The sequence below is a fragment of the Neofelis nebulosa genome, chromosome 17 (assembly GCF_028018385.1).
Source record: "Neofelis nebulosa isolate mNeoNeb1 chromosome 17, mNeoNeb1.pri, whole genome shotgun sequence".
Lineage (NCBI taxonomy): Eukaryota > Metazoa > Chordata > Mammalia > Carnivora > Felidae > Neofelis > Neofelis nebulosa.
In genome coordinates this window covers 14,808,344-14,832,905 of record NC_080798.1, presented here as the reverse complement: position 1 = coordinate 14,832,905, position 24,562 = coordinate 14,808,344, and the positions used below count along the sequence as shown (strand labels likewise).

At 52.7% G+C, this 24,562-nt stretch overlaps 1 protein-coding gene across 1 annotated transcript in view; it reads right to left on the bottom strand.

Moving 5' to 3' along the window:
• FCGBP (Fc gamma binding protein) overlaps nucleotides 1-23,558 on the bottom strand; it is a 40,078-nt gene extending 16,520 nt beyond the window's left edge. The window contains exons 1-9 of the mRNA XM_058706509.1: nucleotides 23,429-23,558; nucleotides 20,912-22,159; nucleotides 18,477-18,823; nucleotides 14,137-14,707; nucleotides 11,447-12,051; nucleotides 8,692-9,259; nucleotides 4,081-4,673; nucleotides 1,229-1,820; nucleotides 889-1,088 (exon numbers count right to left, since the gene is read on the bottom strand). Coding sequence (XP_058562492.1) covers nucleotides 889-1,088; nucleotides 1,229-1,820; nucleotides 4,081-4,673; nucleotides 8,692-9,259; nucleotides 11,447-12,051; nucleotides 14,137-14,707; nucleotides 18,477-18,823; nucleotides 20,912-22,159; nucleotides 23,429-23,483 — 4,779 coding nt within the window. The 5' untranslated portion in view covers nucleotides 23,484-23,558. The remainder of the gene's footprint in view (nucleotides 1-888; nucleotides 1,089-1,228; nucleotides 1,821-4,080; nucleotides 4,674-8,691; nucleotides 9,260-11,446; nucleotides 12,052-14,136; nucleotides 14,708-18,476; nucleotides 18,824-20,911; nucleotides 22,160-23,428) is intronic.
• Between the last annotated feature and the right edge of the window lie 1,004 nt (nucleotides 23,559-24,562).

Below are 24,562 nucleotides of genomic sequence, written 5' to 3'. Positions count from 1 at the left end.
GAGAGTGTGTGAGCAGGGGAGTGGGGCAGAGGGAAAAAGAGAGAGAATCTCAAGCAGGCCGCATGCTCAGCACAGAGCCTGACGCAGGGCTCAATACCACAACCCTGAGATCCTGACCGGGGCTGAAATCAAGAGTCAGATGCTCAACCAACTGAGCCACGCTGGTGCCCTGGGAATTCCTTTAAATAATCCAGATTAGAGAGGAAACGGGGATAAGAGACAAAACAAGATCAGGAAAATGTGGTTATCGCTAAAGCTGAGTGAGGGGTACATGGAGAGTTACACTGTTCTCTTAACGTTTGCATGTTTGAAAATTTTCCTAATAAGTAAAAAGTTCATATGTACGTGTAATGCACATATGCTGTGGATTTGGCACTGAAAGCAGTAACCGGCATGTAGGAAGCACCATCTACCTATTTGCTTTTATCATCACTATCATTTGTTTGAGGAGAGCAGCAGAGAGGGGCCCTGCCCTCACAGAGCTCGCGGTCTTCTGAGCGACACAGACAGACACACACACACAGTCAAGTCAAAGAAAGAGTAACCGGGTGAGGGTTGGAGAGGGAAGCAGACGGAGTTATCTACTGTGTCACAGAGACAGTCTAGACCCGGGGAGCCAGGGGATGGTTTAAAGTTGCAGGACCCATGGCTGTTTTGAGAAAGGTCTTCCCACTGCCATCAGGGAGGTGACTCAGAGGGAGCAAAAGTGAGGGCATGGAGGGAACATGTGGGAGATGACAAACTGGACCACGGTGGGGCCATGATGGGGGGAGGGGACAGGTGGGAGAGACATTCAGGAGGCCGAGTGGACAGGCTGTGGAGCGACGGGCTGTGGGAGGGGGTCCAGCGTGAGGCCCTGGGCTCTGACCACAATGACCGGCTTCCTACCTCGTAGTAGATGCCGTTTTGGTAGCAGCCGCATTGCTGGATGGGCACGCAGGCCTGGCCGTTACTGAGGAAGCCAGAGTCACATTGGCAGCCCTCGGCACAGCTCTCCGGGCACAGTGGGGAGGCGCTGAGTGCCGAGCAGCTCAGGGAGCAGGTATCTGCGCAGAGCTCATAATGGCTGTTGGGGGGGCACTTCATCGCTGCAAAGAGGGGGTACTGGTCAGAGCTCCCTCCCAGGGGCTCTGAGGGAGGGGCTGCAGGGCCCAGTGTCCTGCCCCTTCTGTGCCTCAGGCTCCCCACCCTCTGCCCCTTGTTCTTCCCTTCTCTGCCCTCTACTCACGACAGAACGATTCGGTCCTCCAGGACTCAACGTGGCCTCCGGCCGCCTGGCAAGCACTCACGTAGGCATGGATGTTGCTGCAGAGAATGCTCTCGTTCCCACCGCCCAAGCAGAGGTCAAAGACGCAGTCTTGCAAGGGACCCTGGGGATCAACCAGCTTGTGGCAGGCGGCCAGCGGCCCAGTGGGGCTGGTGAGGAGCCCACAGAACTTCTCCTGCTGGTACTTCTCCTGCAGCTCAGGTCTACACTCCAGGTCCGAGTTACAGTCCCCGCCGGGCTTGCAGGTGGGTGGCGGCAGGCAGGGAGAGCCTGGCACCGCCTCCTCCCATGAGTTGCCGAACTCGGTGGGGTTGCCTGCCTGTGAGCCGTCTGGCTTCCGGAAGTCATCCTTGGGGTCACCATTGTAGTCCCCACACAGGCCACACAGCTGCCGGTAGTAGTTGCCTGGGATGGTGACCCGCACGTTGTATACGAGGTCGTAGGCCACACGCAGGCCAAAGTCGGTCTCGATCACAGCGTCCGAGCCATGCTGGAAGGCACGGACCCGGCCCTGGGCCAGCGTCACGGGAAACCTCATGTCCACACCGTTCACCTGGGAGGCGGGATAGTCCACGCGTCAGGGGCACACTTTGAGAGGGCAGACCCTCGTCGAGCCCCTGCCTGACACTGGAGATCCGTGTGACCTCACCTCTCTGGGCCTTAGTTTCCATATTTGTAAAATGGGGAGCATGGTCGAGTCTTTGTAGTGGGTGGAGTGGTGGTCTCCAAAGGATATGCCCCCCCAGAAGCCCTGAATATGACCTCATTTGGACTAAGAGTCTTTGCAGATGTACTTAGGGTCATGATCTCAGGATCATCCTGGATTAGGGTGGGCCCTACGTCCAGTGACGAGTTTCCTTATGTAATGATAAGAACCAGAAGAGGAGATAGAGAGGAGAGGCCACGTGGAGACAAAGACAGGGAGGGTGGCTGTGAGCCAAGGAGCACCTGGGACCTCCAGACGCCGGAAGAGGCAAGGAAGGATCCTCCTCTAGAGCCTTGCCAATACCTTGAATTTGGACTTCGGGCCTCCACAACAGTGAGAAAACACATTTCCGTTGTTCTAAGCCACCGTGCTTGTGGTCACTTGTTATAGCAGCCACAGGGGAAGCTCGTACAGGTCTCAAAGGAGTAACATGCTCACCAGCTACCCCTAAATTCACCACTTACTGATCAAGAACGCAGCGATGGACTCCAGAGCCACTGGCCTGGGTTCCAACACAGCTCTGCCCTTTACTCTTTCTGTAACTTTGTGCAGGTGAGGACCCCTCGCTGGGTTTCTGCTTCCTTATCTACAGAGTGGGGTCCAGAGAGTTGCTGTGGGGATTAGATAAATTGATATTTGTACTTTACAAATTCTGGCACAGAATGGGTGTTCTGGGAGCATCTGCTACTGTGACGAGCTACGGTCGGAAGATTTTATTTTGACAAGTAAGTGGGTGCTGAGGCTTTTTGCTTTAAGCATCAGTGGGTGGAACATTAGGCTAATGGGAAATGAACATCAGACCCCCGAGCCAAGAACCAGTGGTTTTAACTGAAGGCTGCTGGGCACCAACAAAACCTCATAAATCCACCCCTGATTAACATGCTTGCTCATCCTTCCTTAATACAGACATGATTCTTTTGGAAGTATAAGGAACCAGAGGAGAAGGCAGAAGACACAATCCTGTCTGAGGCTCCCCAAAACATAGTCACCTGCCATACTTCCCAAGCGGGGACAGGGAGCAGTTAAGGACAAGTGACCTATTCTGTGCCTCAGTTTTCTCATCTGTAAAGCGGGTATAATAATAGTTTCCACCTCAAGGAGAAGCTGGGGGATTCAGTGAGATGCAAATAACACCAACCACTCATGTGTATTCACAGCCAACTATATGCCAGGTGCTATCCTAGGAGCCTGTGCTACCTCAGGGACTCGATTAAAGCATCTAATGCACGGCCAGTGCATACGGGCACCTGAAAAAGTCAGCTATTTTTCAGCATCCTCATTGCCCATACTGCATGAGCACAAGGGTCATGTGCCTGCCTTTTAGTGAGATCTCTGGGGCGGCGGGGGTGGGGGGGGGGCGTGGAATCCCTCCAGCTTCCATAGGAGACCAAGTGCTTCTCAGTCAGAGAAGCACCATGGTGTGCCCAAGGTCCAGCATGCAGTCTCCTGGCATGCTGTCCTGGATTCAAGTTGTGTCTTTGCTGGTGGACTTTGGGCCAATGATGGGACCTCCCCTTCTAAAGAATAAAGCAAATCATGGTACTTCTGGCAGCAAGGACGAAATGACACCGTGGATGTGAAGTGTTCAGCGGCCAACAAAGTCAGGGATCAGCCGAGTAAAAACCGTAGCTACTGTTACTGTTGTTGTGGTGGTTGGCGAGGGGTGAGGGGGTCACCCCCAGATTGTCCTGTGTCCTTGAACCTTTCCCATCCCTGAACTTGCCCAGCCTCTGATTGCATCATGTCGCTGGCCAGGATACCAGGGAGGTGGCTAGGGCAGGAACAGAGAAGGTGCAGGGGAAGGGAAGAGAGGGTGGGAGAGATGCTCAGAGGGGACAGTCAGAGGCAGGGAGAGGAGAGACTAAGGAGCAGACAGAGGGTAAAACTGAGCCACGTGGGAGCAGGTCCCAGGTCCCCAAAGCCTCCTCGCTCCTTGGCTCCCCACTCAGGGCTCTGACCGGCAACTCCTCTCCTCGGGAACCCTGTGCCTTCCACATCCACTCCCAGATGTGAGCGCCGCCCCTGGACCAAGTGCTGCCCATGTCCCACCCACCCAGCGCCCTCTACCCCAGGACCCCTCCCCTTCATGATCCGCCCCTGCTCTTACCGTGACCTTCCACTGATTTTGCTCCAGCCGTAGGGTGAAGTTAGCCACCTGGACAGTGATCACCCTGGTCACGCTGACTCTCCCATTGCCCCAGGCCACATTCTCCTGCAGGACGGCAAACGACTCCAGGCCCGGCCGGGTCCCGCAGGTCCGAGCCAGCACGTACACGCAGGTGCCCATGAAGTCGAAGCGGCGGCCGTCGAAGGTGGTGTAATGGGGGTCTCCCGATGCTTGGCAGGTGGCAGAGCCCACGGCCACGCAGCCCAGAATGCCACCGGACGGCTGGCAGGCCTCATGTGGGCCACAGGTGGAGGGCTCACAGGTCACCAGGCCGCCCTCCTGGCAGCGGCACAGGGAATCACACCCTGGGCCGGGGTGGAAGGTCTGGCCTGGCGGGTGGTAGGCGCCCTGGTATATGCAGCCACACGAGGGCAGGGGCACGCAGGACTCACCACTGAGTGCGAAGCCCTCATCACACACACAGCCTTCGTGGCAGTTGGAGCCGCAGCCCCCAGGCACTGGGAGGTCTCCGCAGGACAGCGGGCAGCCACGGGAACATGCCTCGTAGTGGCTGTGGGGCGGGCAGCTCAGAGCTGTGGGGAGAGCAGCCGTGAGCATCCAGGGTCCCTGCTCCCTGGTGACACACACGCAGGCACACGCATGCTCCCGCGCTCACACGTAAGCCGGCCAGCTGCAAGGAACCCTCTGTATAATCTATGATATGATCTTCCTGGGGGGGCAGATGATATCACAATTAACCTGGTCCTGATAAATAAGATTCAACTCCAAATTAACTGTGGTTTGTGGTTATCTGTAATGTCTTCAATGACATATTTTAAACACATACGTGCAGGTACAGTGTGTGTTTAATCTATGCAATGTACTCGTGAATGCAGTGGTTTTGACTTCTTCCTTCTCTAGTAGAGATATAGTAGTAGCAAATTAAAATATTTGGCCCGTGTTGTGAAGAGGAAAAGAATAATAATTCCTAGTCCTATCTCCAAACTCCAGTCACTCCAAATTATAAGACAGGTGGTTTCCTTGAAACAAAATAAAAAAAACTAAAACTGAGCCAAATAAAGCCTCTGTGTTGATATGATAGTCACTTGTGGCCATTTAAGTGTAAGTTAATTAAAATTTAAAAAATAGAAGATTGGGGCAACTGGGTGCCTCAGTAAGTTGAGCGTCCTACTCTTGATTTCGGCTCAGGTCATGATCCCAGGGTTGTGGAATTGACCCTGGCATCGGGATCTCCCTCTCTGTCTCTCCCTCTCTCTCTCTCTCCCTCTCTCCCAAGCTTGTTCACAAGCTCTCTTTCTCTCTCTAAAATTAAAAACAAAACAAAACAAAACAAAACATTCAGTTCCTTGGTCACACTAGCCCCAGTTCAAGTGCTCAATACATGACTGGTGGCAACCATACAGGACAGCTCAGGGACAGAATACTTCCATCATCACCAAAGTTCTATCGGACAGCACTGTTCTAGATCTCATAACCAGCTTATAAGAGAATCAGGGAATAGAGGGACAAGTTAAATAACACTACAAAGAAGCAACTAGCCAAATTCAGAAAATAGGAAATTCTGCAGGACAAACGACTTTTTTCCCCCCCCAATAGATAAATGGTACAAACAAAATGGATAGAGGGACAGATATATGATAAAGCAAGTACGGTAAAATGGTCGACTATAGAATCTAGCTAGTAAGTGTATGAGTATTCACTGCAAAATTCTTTCAATCTTCCTATACATTTGAAAAACTTCATAATAATATGTAGGCAGAAAATGGAAAAGAGCTATTATAGGATACAAATGATTTAAGAAAGGGGCACTTGGGTGGGTCAGGCAGCTGAGTGTCTGACTTTGGTTCAGGTCATGATCTCGTGGGTTCGAGCCCCACATTGGGCTCTGGCCCCCAAACCCAAACCCCACTCATGCTCTGTCTCTCTCTCTCTCTCAAAAATAAACATTAGAAAAAAAATTTTTTTTAAATCACGTAAGAAAAACCAACCCAATGCAGTGTGTAGATTTAGTCTCGATCCAGATTCAAATAAACTGAAAAAAAACCCCACACTTTTTTTTGTTTTTATTTAGACAATTGGGGAAATTTGAACCTAGGCTGAATTTTAGATGATGTTAAGGAATTAGTGTTATTTTCATTACTGGTAATAACAGCATTGTGGCGTGTTTCTTAAAAAGTGCTATCTGTTGCAGATGTTTACTGAAGTATTTATGGGAAAATTCGTATGTCTAGAATTTGCTTTAAAATATTTCAGCAAGTGGTGCCTGGCTGGCTCAGTTGGTAGAGCATGGGACTCTTGGTCTCAGTGTTTTAAGTTTGAACTCCACACTGAGTGTAGAGATTGCTTAAAAATAAAATCTTAGAATTTTTTTTAAATCTTCCAATCCATGAACATGTGACGTCTTTCCATTTATTAAAAAATAAAATCTTAGGATTTTTAAAATACAAAAATAAAAATAAATAAAATATTTCAGCAAAATAAAAAAATAAAGGGAACTATTGGGTGGAAAGCTGAATCCATCTCACTAAGAGATGCCTTTCCAATACATTCTGTTTTTTATGTTTAATATTTTTATATGTTTTAATATATTTATATAGACATTAATACATTAGTGTTTTATATGTTTTATTAGTTGTGTACTAATGATATTTGCAATGATAACTCATTCTATCTTTTTTTTTTAACACTTAGAGTCTGACGGTCTTAAGAATTTCTAAAAATAATGAAATGTCGTTCACACGTGTATATGTTTGTGGCAGAGAAGTATGATGGGGATTGGGACAGACTGATGACAGCCGCCCCTTCTTCTTGGCTTGGCCATGGTGCTGGTTTTGGCCAATGGGATAACAGCAAATGTGACGCCAAGCAGAGGCCTGAAGTGTGCTTGCCTACTGGGGCTTGTCCACTCTCGCTGTTCTTTGGAACACTGAGACCACTGTGTGAAGAAGCCTGTGCTCGCTGGCTGGAAGATAAAACCAAGTGGAGCAGGGGTAAGCCGTCCTGGATGAGGTCCCCCAAACCAACCAGCCTAACAACTGCCAGCTGTGTAAAATCAGGCCATTGTAGACCCTCCAGCCCCCATAGAACTGTCAGTAGGACTGCAGTGATAAACCATGCTGGCCCAGATTAGGAGAATAGCCCAGCCCACAGACTCATGAGAAATAATAAATATTTGTTGTAATCCACTTTTAGCTTTGGGGATGTTTGTTACACAGCAAAAACTAACCCATGCAATGATTTAAAAAGAGACTTTCTGGAGCACGTGGGTGGCTCAGTCAGTTAAGCATCTGACTTTGGCTCAGGTCATGATCTCACGGTTTGTGGGTTCAAGTCTCACATCTGGAGCCTGCTTTGGATTCTGGGTCTCCCTCTCTCTGCCCTTCCCCTGCTCTCACTCTTTCTCTTTCTCTCTCTCAAAAGTAACATTAAAAAAAAAATAAAAAGAGACTTTCTGGGGCACCTGAGTGGCTCAGTTGGTTAAGCATCCAACTCTTGATTTTGGCTTAGGTTAGGATCTCTTGGTTCATGAGATTGAGCCCCATGTCGGACTCTATGCTGACAGCCCTAAGCCTGCTTGGGACTCTCTGTCTCTCTCTTTCTCTACCCACCCCCCACTCATGCACATGCACACACTCTCTCTCAAAATTAATAAGACATTTTTTTTTTAAAAAAGAGACTTCCAGGGGCGCCTGGGTGGCGCAGTTGGTTAAGCGTCCGACTTCAGCCAGGTCACGATCTCGCGGTCCGTGAGTTCGAGCCCCGCGTCAGGCTCTGGGCTGATGGCTCAGAACCTGGAGCCTGTTTCCGATTCTGTGTCTCCCTCTCTCTCTGCCCCTCCCCCATTCATGCTCTGTCTCTCTCTGTCCCAAAAATAAATTAAAAAAAAAAAAAGTTGAAAAAAAAATTTAAAAAGAGACTTCCATGTATATAAGTATATTACATTAGGTTATATTCTGCTGGAACTAAAAACCATTAGATGGTCACTTTGGGAAAGCAAGAATTTTTTTCCTGTTTTCTCCCCCATTATATCTTCAGTGCCCGGAATATAGTAGGTGTTCAACAAATACTTGTTGAATGAATGAATGAATGAATGATTATAAGTTGAAGGAGAAAAAGAAATGATGTAACATTCATGTATTTATCATGTGTATTTCAACAGATGATGTGATGTGTACCATCCAGGCAGATATTGTAAATGAGTGAAGTAGGCCAGATGGTGACCAAGAAAAACTGGAGAGGGGACCAGAACCAGGCTTCTTCTAAAGGCAGCATTGCTACTCATCTCTGAATGACAGCTGCCATATGGGAATTAGATGCAAGGCCACCAGATATTGTTGGTCATCTTACAAATATTTACTGCAACTGTGCCTTTCTAGCTGTACGTGATCCTGGGCATGTAACTAACTCTTTCTAAGCCCCTATTTCCCCATCTGTTAAATGGGTATCACCACAGTCCCCACCTCATAATACTTTTGTCAGAGTTACGTGAATTAATGATACTTATAGATCATCCTATCTATAGGTATCCTAGAGACCCCCCAATACTCTTTACAAGGCTGAGCCCCCCCAGTTGTCACTCCTGGTACTCACGGCAAAGTTCCTCACTCCTCCAGGGGTGCACGGTGGCCCCGGCAGCCTGGCATGCAGCAGCATACGTGGCCAGTGCATCACACAATGGCCCAGACTGGCCTGGCAGCAGGCAGCGGTCATAGACGCAGTCACGCACAGTGTCCTGTGGATCCAGCTTGCTGTGGCACTCCCGGAAGGGCCCCTCAGGGTCGGCAAGGATCCCACACTCCTTCTTGCTCTGCAGCTGCTGGGCCACTAGGGAGTCCAGCTTGGGACAGTCACCCGGTTCGGTTGCCCCACAGCCTGGCCTCGTCTCCTCCTGCCAGCTGTTCCCGAAGGCCAGCGCGTTGGCAGCTTGGCCTCCGCCGCGCAGGGCCAGATCATCACCTGGGTTCCCGTTGAAGTTCCCGCAGAGCCCGCAAAGGGCCCCAGCATAGCTGCCGGGAACCTTGGCAATCACACGGTTGTTCCAGTTGTAGGTGACAGTCAGGCCAAAGTCTGTGCGCACAACGGCATCTTGGCCCTGGCGGAACACCTGCACCTGGCCATCTGCGGCCTGGAAGGGCAAGTACTGAAGGACGCCATCCACCTGGGTGGAGATGAAGGAGGTCCACGGGGTCAGGGTATTCATGGTTCTGTGTCCCACCCTTCACTTTACTTCACTTGGCTCCAAATATTCTCAACTCCTTGCTGTTCTCTTGAGCACGTTCTGCTTCGTTCCACCTCAGGGCCCTTGCACTTGCTATCCCTCTGTCTGGCACACCATCTACCTCTCTTCAACCTTCAACTCTCGGCTCAAATCCAAATCCGATTTGGCCTTCAGAGCCTTCAGAGGCCTTCAGAGCCTACAGGCCTTCAGAGCCTACAGGATCTGTCTCCTCATTACCTCCCTGATCTTCCTGCCTCCTACTCCCTCCCTCCGTCCTGCTCAGTATGTTCCAGGCACACTGGCTTTCTTGCTATTCCTCCACTTGTCTCAGTTTGGTCCAACTTCAGGGTCTTTTCGCTTGGCCGAGAACATCACTGACCACTTCGCTCCTGGCTGCGTGTCCTGCAGCCTTCAGGACGGCGCAAATCCAAGCCCCTTCCCTACAAGGTCTCGTTTAACCTTGGCTCTGTCCACCTTTGTACCCGCATCACCTGCCACATTGCGCACTCAGCCTCCTTGCTGTCTCCCTGAACACATCGAGTGCGCTGTCACCTCATGGCCTTTGCACTTGCCTCCTCCTAGATACCCCCCCAGTACTCTTTCCTTGGCCAACGCTACTTCATCTGTTAGGTGTTAGCTTTGATCCAAATCCCTTATGGTGGCTTAAAAGGCCCCAGGTGACCTGAGCCTCACTACTCTCCAATCTCTTCTCCAGTACTGCCCCGTTCCCCAGGCCTGCGACGCCAGCCACGAAGCCATTTTGATCTCCTGAAGTCAGCAAGCTCAGCCCAGCTTCAGGGCCTTTGCTGTACCTTCTCCTTGCGACATTCCTACCCTCTTCCCCGTCCCCATTCTCCGCCTGGTTGCCTCCCCATCACCCTTTACGTCTCCGCTTAAAACAGAACCCCTCTCCCACCAGGCCCTGCTTGTTCCCACTTTTCTGACCTCATCTCCTACCACCCTCTCTGCCCCGTCTCTCCAGCCTCGCTCTCCGGTGCAGCCACACTGGCTCCACGCTGTTCTCCTGAGTCTTCAAAATCCGTCCAGCCTCAACCTTTGCACCTGCTGCTCCCTCCTCCTCGGAACCACCACTCTTCACTCTTCCTTGTCCTTCAGGTTTTGTTTTAAATCAAGACCTCTATCGCAGCTGTCCCCTACATCATCCCCCTGCCCCCATTCCAGCCCCACGGACCTCCAGGCTGTTCCTCTACCCCTCATGTTTGTTCCTGCCTCAGGGCCTTTGCACTCACTGTTCCTTCTGCCTGGAGTACTCTTTCATCTACTTCTGTCCCTATCTGTTCCATCCCTTTCCTCAAGAGCAGCAGTAGGATGTAGTGGTTAAGAGTATGGTCTCTGGAGCCAAACAGCCTGGCTACCAATTGTGGCTCTGTGACTCATTAGCTGTGTGACCTTGAATAGATGACTTAGCCTTTCCATGCCTCAGTTTTCTCATCTAACTATTTCACAGAGTTGTAGAGATTCAATGAGTTACTATATGTCAAGCATTTAACACCTAGGAGTAATGTCATATATTGGCTATTATTATTCCAGACTCAGAGAGGTGGGAACATAAATATCAATCATTTGTTTATCCAGAAGTTTCTCTATGCCAAACACTCGGCTTTATGGGCAAAACTTCCTTTAATGCAAGGCCGTTCTGAGGACTATGACTTAAGGCCTGTAAAGGGTTTAGGGGTGGTGCCTGCCACATGGAAATTTCTTTCAGTTTTCCATCCATTTCCAATTCATCCTCCTCTCCAGGGCGCAGGCCACTGTCTAAAACTGTTCAATGACTATTTACTAGAGTTGTGAATCTTACAACCCCACCTCTGGACTTTTATCTTCTTTTTTTTTTTTTTTAAAGAGAAAATCACTGGTTCTTGACTTCTGCTGCGTGGTGGACACGCTGACAGAAGACAAAACTAAGACAAAACCTGGAGACAGTCATTTGGAGACACAGTCACACAGCCAAGGAGAGGCAGCACCGCCTGGCCCCGGGGGCCCAGGACTTAACCACTGGCCACAGGATCTTTTAACAGATCCCCAGCCCTACCGGGGGTTCAGAGCCCCACTCCTGAAGGGGGATTTCCTGCCCGCCTCCCAACCACCCCGACCCGCGTCGCTCACCAGCACTTTCCCCGGGTACTCCCGGCGCACCGCCACCTTCACTCCGCGGGCCTCCACGCGCACGGCACGCGTGTAGCTCACGGTCTGGCTGCCCCGGTGCTCGTTTTCCACCAGCACCCGGAAGGCGGGCAGCCCCGCGGCCTGGCTGCACGAACCGGCCAGCAGGTAGGTGCAGGTGCCCATGAAGTCGAAGCGCCGGCCGTCGAAGCTCACGTAGTGCGGGTCCCCGGACGCCTGGCAGCTCCCGAAGCGGTCGGGGTAGCAACCCAGGAGGCCGTCCTGGACGCGGCAGCGCTCGCCCGCCGGGCAGCCCTGTGTGTCGCTGCAGCGCACCTGCTGGGTGGCGCCGTCGCAAGTGCAGCGCCGCCGGCACAGCTCGTCGGCCCAAATCTGCTGGCCCGGGGCGAGCGGGCGGCCCTGGAAGATGCAGCCGCATGAGGAGGCCGCTACGCAGCCGCCACCGCTGGCCACGAAGCCCGGGAGGCACACGCAGCCCTCCACGCACGGGCGCCCGGAGCAGTTGGACGGCGTCGCCTCGGAGTTGCAGGTGGCCGGGCAGGCGGGGCCGCACCGCTCATAGCGGCTGTTGGGGGGACAGGACAGGGCTGCGGGGAGACGGAGACGGGGGAGGATGCGTCAGGCCAGCGCAAGGGTGTTGCATTGATGCATTGGCGGCTCCGTTTCCTGGCGGGGCGCCCTGCCCAAAGCGCTCTACGGGACTTCCCTCCCCACATTCTGCTCCTTCCCCAGAGCTCCGCATGGCACTTCCATCCCTCCAGGTGCTGGGACCCCAAACCTCAGAGACATAGTTGACTCCTTTCCTTCTTCATTCACAGACAACCAATCTGTCAGGAAGTCCTGTGAGCTCCATATTCAAAAATCTATCTAGAATCTGCCCTCTTCTCTCACCACCCCCCACCCTGGTCCAGTCCCTTCCAAGCAACCTTCTGCCTGGTCTCCCCCGGCCCCCATGCTACCCCCACAGGCTGCTCCTCACAGACAGCCAGAGGGACCCTGTGAATGCCTGTGACGCCCCTCTCCTGCTCAGAGCCCCCTTGTGGTGCCATCTCAGGGGGAAGGCTAGAACCCTCCTGGTGGCCCATGAAGCTCCCCATCACCCACACCCATCACCTCCCTCCTCATCTCCTCTCCCTCTCCCTTTGGCTCACTCTGTCCCAGCCACAGAGGCTTCCTCACAGGTCTTCACGCTCCCACCTCAGGGCCTTTGCACTGGCTGGCTGTTTCTGATGCCTGTGCTGGCCTTTCCTCCGAAGGCAGTGCAGCATGTGGTTAAGAGAAAGCTGCTGGAGCCCGGATAGCCTGGGTTCAAATCCCAGTCTTCCCTTCCTAAGCTGTGTGATTGTGGACCAATGACTCCATTCGCTCCCTGCCTCAGTTTCCCCATCAGTAAAATGAGATGATAATAGCACCGACCTCACAGGGTGGTGAGGGGTAAATAAGTTAACCTATGCAGAGACACCCCACAGCATCACTGTTACTCAGCTCACTCTATTGCCCTTTGCTGCTCTCAGCAATGATGTCACCTGTCCAGAAAGGCCTTCCCTGAGCACCCTCGTCATGAGCCTCCCGTTTCCTCTTCTTACACGAATGCCATTTCTTTTCCTCTTTGAAGACGTTCCATAGTTTACTGCTTACTGTCTGTCTCCCCCACTGGAATATGAACTCTGAGAGCAGGGATCTGATCTGCCTCAATCCCAGAGCACAAAGGACAGGGTCTGGTCCACAGGAGATGCCCGCTCATTCAGAAATGAATGTATGGGTCAAAGAACTCACTGGTTCCTCCTCTGCACCAGGCATTGGGGAGCTCGGGAGGGCGGGCGTTTACTGGGCAGTGAGGACATATAGGAGTGACCAAGATAAACCCCACATGGCCACAGTGTCTCCCCCAGACTTGCTCCTCCTCCGGAGTCTCTGTCTCAAGCCCTAGGCCTGGGTCTGGGCACCTCCCCTTTTCTGCACACTAGACTTTCTGTCTCCAGAAAAATTCCTTGGGAGACTCCCAAGGGCAGGGACAGGTGTGTGCTGGCCCCCACTGTGCCCATCGCCAGTGGAGGGATGGGGCCACAGAGGGGCTCAGGGAATGCCTGTTGAGTAAATGAGTGAGTGAATGAATCCTTAAGTGGATGGACGCCCGGACTTTACCCAGAGGGCATCAGGGAGCCTCGAAAGGAATGCAAACGAAGAGATGTTCACATTTCTGCTTCGGGACTCTGAGGACTACGTCTCATGCCGGCTTCTGCACATGCCCCTCTCTCATTCCCAAACCCACTTCCTGCTCCCCCTTCATCTGCCTAGTTGAGTTCCTCCCACAGGCTTCCGATCGGGCATCCCTTCCTCTGGGAAATCCTCCTTGACCCTGCCAGGTTGAGTTGAGAAGCTTTCCTGGTCTCCCGTGCCCACCCTGGAATTCCCCCGTGCTGGCCCTGGCCACTCTGCCTGTGCCTCCCTGAGCCCAGCAGGGACCGCTTGGGACTGTCACCGGCTAGTGATGTGTCTGCCCCAACCTCGGGCTCACCGCGGGCACCGTCTGGCCATCTCGGCCATCCCTGTGTTCCTGGCATGGTCCGGCTTCAGGCTGAGCCACACGAAGTGCTCAGACATTGAACAGATGCAAAGAGACCCCTGCCTTCCCACCACGTGCTCCCAGTCCGCCCCGGGGCATCACTCACGACAGTTGGCTGGTGACCTCCAGTCGCCGACAGAGATGCCGTGCTCCAGACAGGCCTGGGCGTAGGCGCTGAGGCTACGGCACAGGCTGGACCGGTCCCCGTTGAGCACACACAGGTCATACACACACTCCTCCAGGAAGGGCCGGGGCGGCAGTGCGCTGTGGCAGGCAGCAAAGGGGCCGTCGGCCTGGGTCAGCATGCCGCAGAGCCTGTTGCCCTCGTAGTGCTGGGCCTGGCCCGGGGTGCACGAGGGACAGTTGTTTTGGCAGCCGTCGTCACACAGGTAGTCCCCGTCGTCCAGCTTCCAGCTGTTGGCGAACTCCACGGCGTCTGGCGCCTGCTCCGAGTCGGGCGTGAGGAAGTCATCGGTGGGGTCGCTGTTGTAGTTGCCACACAGTCCGCATACCTGGTCTCGGAAGCGCTCTGGCAGGCTCAGGGCCAGCTGGCAGTCCCAGTCGTAGGTGACCACCAGCCCGAAGTCCAGCTCCACCACGGCCCGTGTCCCACTCTGGTACACGCGCAGGCGACCCTCGGCCAGGGATACGGGCAGGCGCGAGCGCTGGTTGTCGATCTGTGGGGGGAGGGGTGGGTGGTCAGATCCCGTGTGGTCCGGCCCTCGCCCCTTCCACCCTCTCTCTCGCTTCCCCTGCTCCAGCTGGGATTCCTTCCTCCTGCTGCTTACAACGGCGCCTGGTAGGATCGCAAGTGCTCAGGACGTGAAGGCACTGCTGCATTAAATGACCATTCACTGGGCACTCCCTCTATGCCTGGTCCTGGCCGGGAGATCACTGAGACACCCCAGAGCCTGCTCTCGTGGGGCTCCCAGTCCAATGAGGGAGACAGAACTGTCACGAGATCAGAGCGACAGATCAGGGTGATCAGGACTGGGATGGTGGGCGCACAGGAGGCTGTGGGAGTCTAGAAGAAGAGCCAGACCCAATCTTGCAGGTCAGGGGAGGCTTCCTGGAGGCAGGGACAGCTGAGCTGAGCTGAGCTGTAAAGGATCAGTGAGGGAGAGCCACGGAGACAAGGGGAAGGGGATTCCTTCGCAAATATGCTAAGCGGAGAGAGAGTCTGGCCAGTCCCTTGGGCCCAGTTTCCTCTTTCTGTGTGTTTCTTCTTAATTCCTTCTTCCCATATGCTTGTCTTAGTCAGGAGGATGGGGTATGAAAAAAAAAAAAAAAAGGAACAAGAGGCAGAGGGAGACTGCAGGAGAAAGGTCCAAAGGTAAGATAGATCTTCATTTGGTCAGTGGGTCAGCAAGGCCTCTGCGAGCCCTCCTGTGTGTCTGCGTCCGTGGGCAGTGCTGTGGACGCAGCCGTGACTGAGACACTTACAAGCTCTCAGCCCAGGGAACCTAGTCACCTCCATTTTTCAATGATACAAGTGATATTTGTTCATTACAGAAAACTTACAAAATGCTCATGAGCAAAAATCGGGAGAGGGAAATCACTCATATTGCTGTGGACACACACAGGTGCGTTTATAAATCCTGCCTGCCAGGGTTTTTTTCTACCTTTTAATTTATGTAATTTTTTTCCTTTTAAATAATGAGGCCATGTTGAAGTCCCCATTTTATGAAGCCCTCATTTCTCCTAGCAATGTTTTGGGGACATCCTATCATGATTCTTTTTAAAAAAAAAAAACTTTTTTTTAGTTTGTTTATTTATTTATTTAGAGCACAAGTAGGGAAGGGGCAGAGAGAGGGAAAGAGAGGATTGCAAGCAGGCTCTGCACGGTCATTGTGATAACACATTGTGAGCCCAACGTGGGGTTTGATCCTATGAACTGCAAGATCATGACCTGAGCCGAGATCAAGTTGGACGCTTAACTGACTAAGCCACCCAGGTGCCCCTAATGTTTATTTTTTAATTTGTTATTTTGGGAGAGAGAGAGATAGTGTGGGCAGGGGAGGGGCAGAGAGAGAAGCAGAGAGAGAATCCCAAGCAGGCTCCATGATCAGCACGGAGCCTGACTCGGGGCTTGATCTCAAGATCAAGAGATCATAACCTGAGCTGAAATCCAGAGTCAGACGCTTCACCGACTGAGCCACGCCGGGGCTCCTATCATGATTCTATCAGGAGCCCTAAACCTCTGTCAAGTCACTGACCTCTGTAAGGATCTGACCAACGGAATAGGCCCTCTCTCTCTGAAAAACTGCCCAGCATGTGCACAATTCCTCACGTAAATTCAGGAATTTGAACTCCCTCTGCACTTGTGCTCAATCCCTCTAGATCTGGAGCACACCTACTTGAATCTGCTTACTTATTCATCTCACAGAATCACCTGCACACTCGCAAAACGAGGGAGGTACCAGACTATTCAGTACTGTGCTGTTTGCCATCATGAAAAAAAGCATCTATCCGCGGGGGATTGAGTTGAATGAATGAGGAGGCATCCATCCAATGGAGAACCGTGCAGATGTAAAAGAGAGAGAGAGAGAGAGCGCAGAGGCTCCCTTTATGCTGATACGGAAACAGCTCTAAAAGGCACCACTCAGTGCACAGCAAAGTGCAGAACAGAGCAGAGGGTACAGTGCTCTTTGCTAAGAAAGGGGAAAGGTAAGAACGTATTGTTTACATTGCTTGCATTGTCATAAAGGAACCCTAGGTGAACCCTCAGGAAATCAGTAAAACTAGCTACCTGGGGGGAGCAGGGGCAAAGCAGATGAAGATGGGAATGAAAGCCAGACCTAGGGGCACCTGGGTGCCTCAGTCGGTTAAGCATCTGATGACTATTGATTTCAGCTCAGGTCATGATCTCATAGTTCATGGGTTTGAGCCCCATGTAGGGCTCTGCTCTGACAGCTTGGAGCCTGCTTGGGATTCTCTCTCTCTCTCTCTCTCTCTCTCTCTCTCTCAAAAATAAATAAATAAACACTGAAAGAAAGAAAGAAAGAAAGAAAGAAAGAAAGAAAGAAAGAAAGAAAGAAAGAAAGAAAGAAAGAAAGAAAGAAAGAAAGAAAGAAGGAGCCGGGGCACCTGGATGGTTCAGTCAGTTAAGCATCTGACTTCAGCACAGGTCATGATCTCTCAGTCCGTGAGTTTGAGCCCGGCCTCAGGCTCTGCTTCAGATTCTGTCTCCTTCTCTCTGTCCCTCCCCCACTCACACTCTGTCTCTTTATCTCTCTCTCAAAAAGTAAATAAACATTAAAAAATTTTTTAAAAAAGCCAGACCTTTTGCAACAAGCCCTGTTTGTTCTGAGCTATGTGAATGCTTTACCTATTAACAAAAAATTAATCGCAGCATCATGGAAGAAACTCACAAATATTGTGCAGAGCAAAAGAGGTTTTACACAAAAGTCTTCTTACCCTGTGTGATTCCATTCATGTGAATTTCTTAAACACACACACGCAAGTTCTTGAACAGGCAAAACTAATCCATGGTGGGGGGAAAAAAATCAGAACTGTGGTTGCCTCTGGGGGTGGGTTGGAATTGTTTGCGAAGGGGAATGAGAGAATGTTCCAGAATGATGAAAATATTCTGTTTGCTAATGGAGGTGTGCATTGCACATTTGTCAAAACTCTGTGACTTGAGATTTATGGATTTTATTACGTGCATATTTGGTATCAAAAGTGAACACAACAGTGTAAAAATATTGTATAAGGAAGAATGGTGAAGAGGCTAAGCATAGTGACTCAGAAGCCAGACTGCATCTGAGCCCTTGGGAAGTCTGTCATCTCCCTGGACCTCAGTTTCCTTGTCTAGAAGTGTTAATAATAATAATAATGTGGGGGGCGTCTCGGTGGCTCAGTCGGTTGAGCGTCTGACTATTGATTTTGGCTCAGGCCGTGATCCCAGGATGGTGGGGTAGAGCCCTGTGGTCCGGCTTGGTGCCGGGCATGGAGCCTATTTGGGATTCTTTCTTTCTCTCTCCCTCTCTCTCTCTGCCCCTCCCCTGCTCATGCTCATGAGTGCTCTCTCTCTCACTCTCTCTCTCAAAAAAAAAAAAAAAAGCCTACCCCCACAGATCGCTGTGAGCACTCAATGCATTCATACATGGAAATCACTAAGAAACAAATCCAGGATATAATAGGTGCTCACTAAATTTAGTGTTTGGTCGCTTAAGAAATTTCCCATTGTTGGACATTTTGTAGCCTTTTTTTTTTCCTGTTGCTATTACAAGTGACATTGGCATAGACTTTTTTTTTTCTAAACCATATTTCTGAGTATCCTTTAATTTTCTACAAGTAGAATTGCTGGACAAAGGGGATTTAACACTCGGCCACAGATTTTCAAACTCCCCCCCACCCCGTCTCCACACCCTCCGCCCCAGCCTTTGCCTCCTCCTTCTGACTGGAGGCTCACAGATATTCAATCTGAAGCTTCTGGGTACTCACTCGGATGAAGCCAACCTCCCCGCGGACCACCGACACTGAGTGGCTGTAGGCGCGCACGGTGACCAGGCCCACATAAGAGACGCGGCGGCTGCCTCGGTGCTCGTTCTTGGCTTCCACACTGAAAGCGGGCAGGCTCTGGTCCTCGCTGCACAGCTCCACCATGGTGTACAGGCACGTGCCCATCATGTCGTAGCGACGGCCGTCGAAGGTGGTGTAGTGCGGGTCACCCTGGGCGCGGCAGGTGGCCATGGGGACCGCCACACACTGGGCCTGCCCGTCCACCACCTGGCACTGCTGCTGAGGAGTGCACTGCACATCTTGGCAGGAGGGCTCCTGGGGCAGCACGGCTGGGGGCGGGGGGCGGCAGAGAAAGAGTCAGGAGTATCCTAGCAGGTGGGAACCGTGGAGCTCTCCTGCTGCGGGGAGTTTGGGCAGTGGGCCCACGACTACCCATTTTAGAAGTGGGGAAACTGAGGTCTGGAAACTTACAGGGAGAGAGCCACCCAGGGATGACCCAACCCCATGTATTCTGATCCCCTGGTTTGACACAGCTCAGCCCAGAGGAACTGGAAGGTAGTGGAGAAGGATCATCATGGAAAGGTTAATTGGTGGGTTTTCTGTCCCCATTTCCCCCTCCCGTGCATCCCCACTCAGGTCAGAAGGCTAAGGCATCTTTATTTTTTTAATTAAAAAATTGTTTTTAATGTTTATTTTTGAGAGAAAGAGACGGAGACAGAGTGTGAGCGGGGGAGGGGCAGAGAGAACAGGAGACAGAATCCAAAGCAGGCTCCAGGCTCTGGGCTGTCGGCACAGAGCCTGACACAGGGCTCGAACTCACAAACTATGAGATCATGACCTGAGTGGAAGTCGGATGCTTAACCGATTGAGCAGTCCAGGTGCCCCCTAAAGAGTTGTTTTTTTTGTTTTTTTTGTTTTTTTTTTTTAAAGGAAGACAGAGACTGTTCATCACAACAGAAATGACTAGGGATCTGGCTGCCCGTGTCAGAATCCTGGTTCCACCAATGATATGTGCGGGCACTGGTTGAGTAATTTTAAACTCTCTGTGCCTCAGTCTCCTCATTTGTAACAAGGGAGTGATAACAGTACATTCTTCACGGGGATGTTTGGGAAGGAGGGTGTTGCCAGGCTCAAATAAGCTACAACATAAGTAGGGGTTGGCCCCGGCATTAACTGAGTGTTCCCTGTTATGATTAATCACCCACCCTTCCCCATTTCTACTATTCAAGCCCAAAGTGACTCTTTAAAGTTGAGGGACTTCCATGCCCAGGGTCTGAGGGGGCATTTTTGCCAGTGCAGGGAATCCTAATGTCCAGGGTCCTAGCTTGAGGCAGGGGGTCCACACAGGAAGAAACAGCTCTTCCCTGCCTCCCTGCCTTCAAAAGTTCTTGTTTTCTGTCCGCTCATAATAACTTACTAGATACCCCCTAAGAACTTTACAAATGTTAACTTATAACCCCCTCACTACAGTCCTGTGACAGTTATTACCCCTGTTTTACAGACGTGGAAACTGAGGCCACAGAGGTGAGGTCACACGCCCAAGGTCACACAAGCAGAGGTGGGATTTGAACCTGGGAAGTCTGAGTTTAGCATGTATGACCTCAGATACCACACTGTACTGTCTGGGGGCCGTTCCTCCATGCGCTGAGCCTAAGGTTACATGTAGGGCCGGGTCCTAAAGATTAACTATGTTAATACATGCAAGGCACCTAGAATGGTCTCTGGTATATTGAGAGGTAACTCCCCCCAACACGGTAGCCATTGTTATTATTATACTTCCAGACCTCTTGAGCTGGGGTATAAACATTCCTATAGGAAGTGGGGGAGCGGTAGTTAGCAATTGGTATAGTTGCTAAAATATCAAAATATTTCTGGGGTGCCTGGGTGGCTCAGACGGTTAAGTACTGGGCTTCTGATTTCAGCCTCAGGTCATGATCTCAGGGTTCGTGAATTCGAGCCCGGCATCGGGCTCTGTGCTGACAGTGCGGACCCTGCTCGGGATTCTCTGTCTCTCTCTCTCTCTCTGCCCCTCCCCTTCTCGCTCTCTATCTCTCCCCCCCCCCCCCCACACACACAGGTCCCTCCCTCCAGGCACCTTGGCTCTTCCCTAGGACCCTATCTCTAAGCCCCCGGACACCATGGTGGCTTCTAAGACCCTGCTGCAGTGGTCTGGCCGGCACCAGCATCTCTTCTGACTGGTTGGGACCTTGGATCTTACTGGTCGCTAAATATTTAGCAGTTCCTGGTAGGAGAGGGAGGAGCTGGGAAACCTTAGGGAAGGGAAGGACGGCAGAGGATGGAGGTGAGGTGGGGACAGCCCAGGGGAGCCAGGAATCCACAGGGGAGCAGGTGGGTGGGAAAAGGGAGGAGGCGAGAGAGCCCGCAAAGGGGCCCCAGGCTCATTTCCCATCACTCACTTCGACCGCAGACACCTGCTGTCCCATAGCTGATGGCGTGGGCCAGCCCGAAGGTGAGCAGCCCAAAGTCGGTAGTGGCCTCAATCACGTGGGTCCTGTCAGTCGTGCCGAGGTCCACTTCCGCGAACGAGAACTCACTGCCTGGCACAGCTGTCCACGAGAGATCGGTCCCCAGCCTGCGCCCCTCCATGGTCAGCTCGTTAACAGCCTTCGTCCGGGCCACCACCACTGCCACGCCCTTAGTGCCTGGCACGCTCTTCACCACGTAGGCAGGGCAGTAGGCCGCCATGTCTGGGATCAAAGCCAGGTGGGGGTCATAGGTGACTCCATCCCTCACGGCACCTGTGCCAAACTGCAGGACCTGGATGCCCACATCTGCGGACAGGTAGAGGGGCAGGGATGGCCGGACCTCAAACTCGGCCACGTCGCCTGCCCCGAGCCCGCGGGAGCCGGTGGTGCCCCCCTGCTGGTAGGTCAGCCTCGTGGTCTGGCTGGCCACGACGTAGACCAGATCGTAGCGGCTCTGGGAGGACAGGGTGGGCACCACGTAGCGGGTGCCCCAGGAGGACGTGGGCAGCAGCTGCTCCACCACGTGGTTGCAGTTGGTGTGTCTCTGGACACAGCTGTGGCCGGAGAACACAGCCACGGGGCTCCTGGCCGTGATCTTTGAGCCCGACAATTCAGCTGTGCCCTGCACCTGGGCCACCTGGTAGGGCTTCAGAGTCAGGCTCAGGACACTGCCCACTGCGTAGAACTTGCTCTGGAATGTCACTGCCCCCTCCAGCTGAACACTGACCGAGGCTCCCGCTGGCCCAGCCACCACAGCGAACTCCTTAACATGCTTGGAGGAGACGCCGGGAGGCGTGACCACAAAATACTCGGTGCCCAGAGCCCGGACGGGCCACAGCCGCGTCAGCTCTGCCGTGTCGGGCTTAGTGTTTACGGCCTGTGCGGAGATGGCGCGGTCCGAGCGGATCACCACCGCGCTTTGGAAGGTGTTACTGCCGACCATCTCGGCTTTGGCGCTGATGTTGACCGTGACCGACTGGCCGGGCTTCACCGTGACGTTCTGGGAGGTGCCGTCTGCCTGGCTGAGAACGGAGACTGAGGCAGGGCTGTCCGACAGACTGGAGAGGAGGAGTTGGAGATAGGCGCGCCTGTACTTGGGTACGTAGTTCTGTAGGAAGGCTGCGAGGAATTCCACCTCCCTGGGGTCCTGGGGGTCCACTGATGCCCCCTGGGTCAGCCCTGAGGGGGAGAGAATGAGTTATGGGTCTGCTTATCCAATCCTCCCCAGCGGACAAGTAACTGTTTGCACTGTGCTTAGATGCCATATTGAAATAGTGACTGGAGCATTCCACACCGCCCCCCTCACCCCCCCCTCCTCTCCCCCCCCCCCCCACCTTCTCTCTTTCCTTTCTCCTTATTCACCTACCGGTCTTTCTGGCTTTGGTTTCCTAAAAGCCTGAACACTTTCAAAGGGGATCTCAAACTCCAAGGCTGATGGGGCCAGGCGAACAATGTGAATGTGGGAAACGATCTGGCTGGTGAGTGTGCAAACCAGAGCATTCATATACCAAGGAAAGCGCGGCGTTGCTACTGGGTTCAGCCTGTTATTATGATGGTTTATGGGCTTTTCTTTTCTTTTCTTTTTATGCCAGATCTTACCATTTTTTCAAGAGAAGCTGGCTCTTTGAATTTCCATGAAAAATTTTCAAATTGGTTTAAGTACTGTGGGGCTCAAACTGCCTGGATTCAGGTGCCTGTTTGATTTCTGTCTTAATAAAACTTGGGGGTGAGTAAAGGGGATAAAGGGAAGAAGATTATGGAAGTGAGGACAATGTGTCTCCTAGAAATAGAGAGGAGTGGGTGCTTTCCAACACCCCTACCTAGGAAGAGATTCTCCAGGGCTGGGAAGAGAAGGGAGAGCAGGGAGAAAGAGGGGGAGGATATCTACAGGGTCTTGGAGAGAGTATAGGGGTTATAGAAGGACTGTCTGTTGAATAAGGAGAGCTGGAAGGATGTCCCAATGTCCCACGGGGCCAGAGAATCAGGGATAATGAAGGCTTCAAAAGTAACTTAGGCAGATGCTGACTGATTCCCATCTTTTCCCCAGTACCGTGGTTTTACCTGAGACTCTAGGTCCTGGGCATAACCCTGGGGAATCGGGCACTAAGCCCTCCAAGAATGACTGTAGTAAAAATTACCATCACCTCCGCAGAATGAGGCTCAGAGTCAAAATGTTGTTTGAGTTACAGAAGACAGAGAAAGTGGTAGTTCTCACATACTTAAATTTGGGGACCGCGTTTTTTCTTTGCTTCCTTCTGGGACAGAGAGACAATGGGCAAATTCCACATTTCTCTGTAGAACCCACGGGACCTCTCTCCATCTCGGCTAGCCTGGGGTGGCATTGGGAGATAGGCTCATGGAGGGCGTACGGATGGAGGGTGCTGACCCCGGCAGGCAGCGTGCCCCAGACCAGAACAAGGACATCGATGGGATCTCTGCCCGACTTACCCCACAGGAGGGTTGCTCCGGTCCAGAGCGTCCACCAGCTCAGCAGGGACCCCATGTCTGCAGTGAGGAAAGAGAGGGGGTCATAGGAAGCTAGTCTGGCCCCACTGGCTGGACACTGTTCTGGAGAGGACAGAAGGGCCCAGTTTCAGGACAGGGGCTACCTGGGCACCAGGAAGGCTGAGGCAGGTTGGATCCAAGGGCCAGTGTGTGTATATATAGGGGACTCAGATGTTCAGTGGATCTGGTTGGGGGTGGGGAGAGGGCAGAACAGGGCAAGGATGGGGAGTTGGGTGTCCAGTGGTCTGGGGTTGGGGTGAGGAAGCCTGGAGCCAGGGGCCAGAGTAGGGGACCTGATGTCCCACTTCTAAAGGGGACCCCAGCCTATCTCACCTGCAGGTCTCTGGAGCTGTGGGGCTAGCCCCTGGGCTGGGCTATATAGCAGAGTTTCTTGCCTCCTTGGGCCACACCCTGGGCCATCTGCCAGGAAGATGGTGTCAACTTCCTGGAGGAGGTTGGTGATCCCAGAGCCAGGTGGAATGGGGACCCTGAAGGCCTGGAAAGGGTGGAGGGCCAGCTCAGACACCTGGGTCCTGAGAGGGGTGTGAGAACAGCTGGTGGCTGTGGCCTGGGAACCGGCTGGAAACTTCAGAACTGGAAGGGTGGTGTCCCTGAGGGAAACAGCTGGGGAGCAGGGTGCTGAAGGTCTGGGTCTCCGGGGAAGGGGGATGGGGAGTAGGGGCGGAAGGTGGTATTTGATCTTGTTTGCTGGGCCTGTGGTTGGATTTCTTCCTTTCCCTCCTGCCAGGAACAAGAGCAAAGGGCCTACATCCGGGTTCTGGCTGCTCCCTAGTCCCGCAAGCTGATTCCTGGGCCCCAGCCATCCACATCCTGCATCCAGGCCGTGCTTCGGGGGGTGGGGACAGGTGTCTGGGGTGGGCAGGAATTTGGGCACCTGACCCAGGCTGGTGGGTACCTCCACCCCCAGGTTAGCAGGGCCTCCTAGGTACATTGTCTGCAAAATGGGAACATCAAAACTAGCCTCACTGGGCTTATCTCCCAGACAGCACTCTGTACACTCTTGAGGACTGTAGGGTGGGAGGCAGGTTCTTCTGGTGGGGTTCCCCCTGGGAAGAG